The 2,290-nt window shown below is 53.1% G+C and overlaps 1 protein-coding gene across 1 annotated transcript; it reads left to right on the top strand.

Moving 5' to 3' along the window:
* The first annotated feature begins 710 nt into the window (after nt 1–710).
* Nucleotides 711–1,643, top strand: LOC130265975 (olfactory receptor 14J1-like). The gene has a single exon (XM_056515318.1). It carries the CDS (start codon nt 711–713, stop codon nt 1,641–1,643), a length of 933 nt encoding a protein of 310 aa, XP_056371293.1.
* The last annotated feature ends 647 nt before the right edge of the window (nt 1,644–2,290 follow it).

Here is a 2,290-nt window from a genome sequence, read left to right as displayed (position 1 = left end):
AAGTGCCTCCCCACCCTCCTGTGCCTACAGACAGCAGCAGCAGCACCTTGGCTTGCAGCATCTCAGTTTGTCTGAGCTGCCATTAAGGCCCTGCTGGCAGGGAGATGCCCCTGGGCAGTGCCCTGTGCTGGGAGTGGTGTGCAGGGCAGAGCTGAGGCCCCATGGCTGGGCTGAGCTCTGGGAGCACTGACAGGGACAAAGCTTGCATAGGAAGAAATAGGTCCCAGTAGGCACAACTCCAGGCAACTGAGAGCCACATCAAACCTGGATATCCCATCCTGTCTAGCTGCATAGGGAAAGAAACGTGGGTTTAGAAAATCTTGCTTTGAAACCAGAATATTTAAAATGTCTTCTTTATTTTTCAAGCACATTTAAGTGCAGTCATTCTGAAATACAGGTAGGTGTATATGAGTGAAGGGCAGCTGTGTGGGACGAGCAGGTCTGACTCTACTCGGTCACAGGGACCCCTGTGTTCCCCCTGGGCTCCCCAGTGTTCAGGCTCAGAGCAATGCCTAAAGAGGATTTCTCTCCCTTCAAAGAAAGCAAAACCCCATGCTCAAAGATAAAAAAACAAAGTGAGAGGAATTTCCCCAATAAAAGAGAAGCAATTTTTAGTAAATCTCTAAGAAAATAGCTTAAGATTGACACAAGGAAACCTATCCTAACTACTCTGTCTTCTTCCTACAGCTCACCATGCCCTGAGTGAAGGTATGTCCAACAGCAGCTCCATCAGCCACTTCCTCCTGCTGCCATTGGCAGACACAAGGCAGCTGCAGCTCCTGCACTTCTGCCTCTTCCTGGGCATCTCCCTGGCTGCCCTCCTGGGCAACGGCCTCATCATCAGCGCCGTAGCCTGCGGCCACCACCTGCACACCCCCATGTTCTTCTTCCTGCTCAACCTGGCCCTCACTGACCTGGGCTGCATCTGCACCACTGTCCCCAAAGCCATGCACAATTCCCTCTGGGACACCAGGACCATCTCCTACCCAGGATGTGCTGCACAGCTCTTTTTCTTTCTCTTCTTTATCTCAGCAGAGTATTCCCTCCTGACCGTCATGAGCTACGACCGCTACGTGTCCATCTGCAAACCCCTGCACTACGGGACCCTCCTGGGCAGCAGAGCTTGTGCCCACATGGCAGCAGCTGCCTGGGCCAGTGGCTTTCTCAATGCTCTGCTGCACACAGCCAATACATTTTCCCTGCCCCTGTGCCAGGGCAATGCCCTGGGCCAGTTCTTCTGTGAAGTCCCCCAGATTCTCAAGCTTTCCTGCTCACACTCCAGCATCAGAAAGGTTGGGCTTCTTGTGGTTAGTGCTTGTCTTTTTTTGGGTTGTTTTGTATTCATTGTTTTCTCCTATGTGCAGATCTTCAGGGTCGTGCTGAGGATCCCCTCTGAGCAGGGACGGCACAAAGCCTTTTCCACCTGCCTCCCTCACCTGGCTGTTGTCTCCCTGTTTGTCACCATTGGGACATTTACCTACCTCAAGCCCCCCTCCATCTCCTCCCCATCCCTGGATCTAACAGTGTCAGTTCTGTACTCAGTGGTGCCTCCAGTCCTGAATCCCCTCATCTACAGCCTGAGGAACCAGGGGCTCATGGCTACAGTGTGGACACTGATGACTGAATGCTTTCAGAAACATTGAACTACTTTTCAGGTTCTGCAAATCACTTGTAATAAAAGTTATCTTTGTTAGTTCTTGTTTGGTTTGGTTGGAGGTTTGTTCTTTTCTTTCCTTCGCATCTGTTTCCTAATATTGTCAACAAAGCAACTTCATTTTCGCTGGCATACCTCATTTTGTTTTTCTCCAAATTTACTGTTACCCAACGACTGTGTAAATGAGGAGCTGTGCTCTCAGTGGCATTAAACAAAATAAAAGATCTCCCACCAAAGTTTCCTCGAGAGATCCCCTTTTGTTCCTATCTCTATAGCTGCAGCAGCAATGTCTGTGTGCAGAGCTGGGGCAGATCAGTGCTGGCACAGCAGCTGTGCCCAGCAGCAGCAGCACTTGCTGTTGCCAGTGCTGCTCCCGTGCCACTGCCCTGCTGCCCTCCTGCCCCTCGTGTTGCTGCAGGGCCTGAGTGCTCTCGGGGCCGGGCACAGCCCTGGGGGTGGCAGTGCCGGGGCTGCAGCAGGGACAGGCCATGGGCACTGCTGGGGCAGCGCTAACGCCTCAGGGCAGGGCCTGGGGGCTCCAGGCTCCTTGGCCAGGCTCTCTCCACAACACTTGGCCAGGCCAATGCTGAGCGGAGAAAACCCCTGTGAGCAGCCCCAGGCTGGCTGTGGGCAGGC

The sequence above is a fragment of the Oenanthe melanoleuca genome, unplaced genomic scaffold (assembly GCF_029582105.1).
Source record: "Oenanthe melanoleuca isolate GR-GAL-2019-014 unplaced genomic scaffold, OMel1.0 S001, whole genome shotgun sequence".
In the NCBI taxonomy this organism is placed as follows: Eukaryota; Metazoa; Chordata; class Aves; order Passeriformes; family Muscicapidae; genus Oenanthe; species Oenanthe melanoleuca.
The sequence above is the reverse complement of the archived record's forward strand: the minus strand, read 5'-3'. Positions and strand labels throughout refer to the sequence as shown.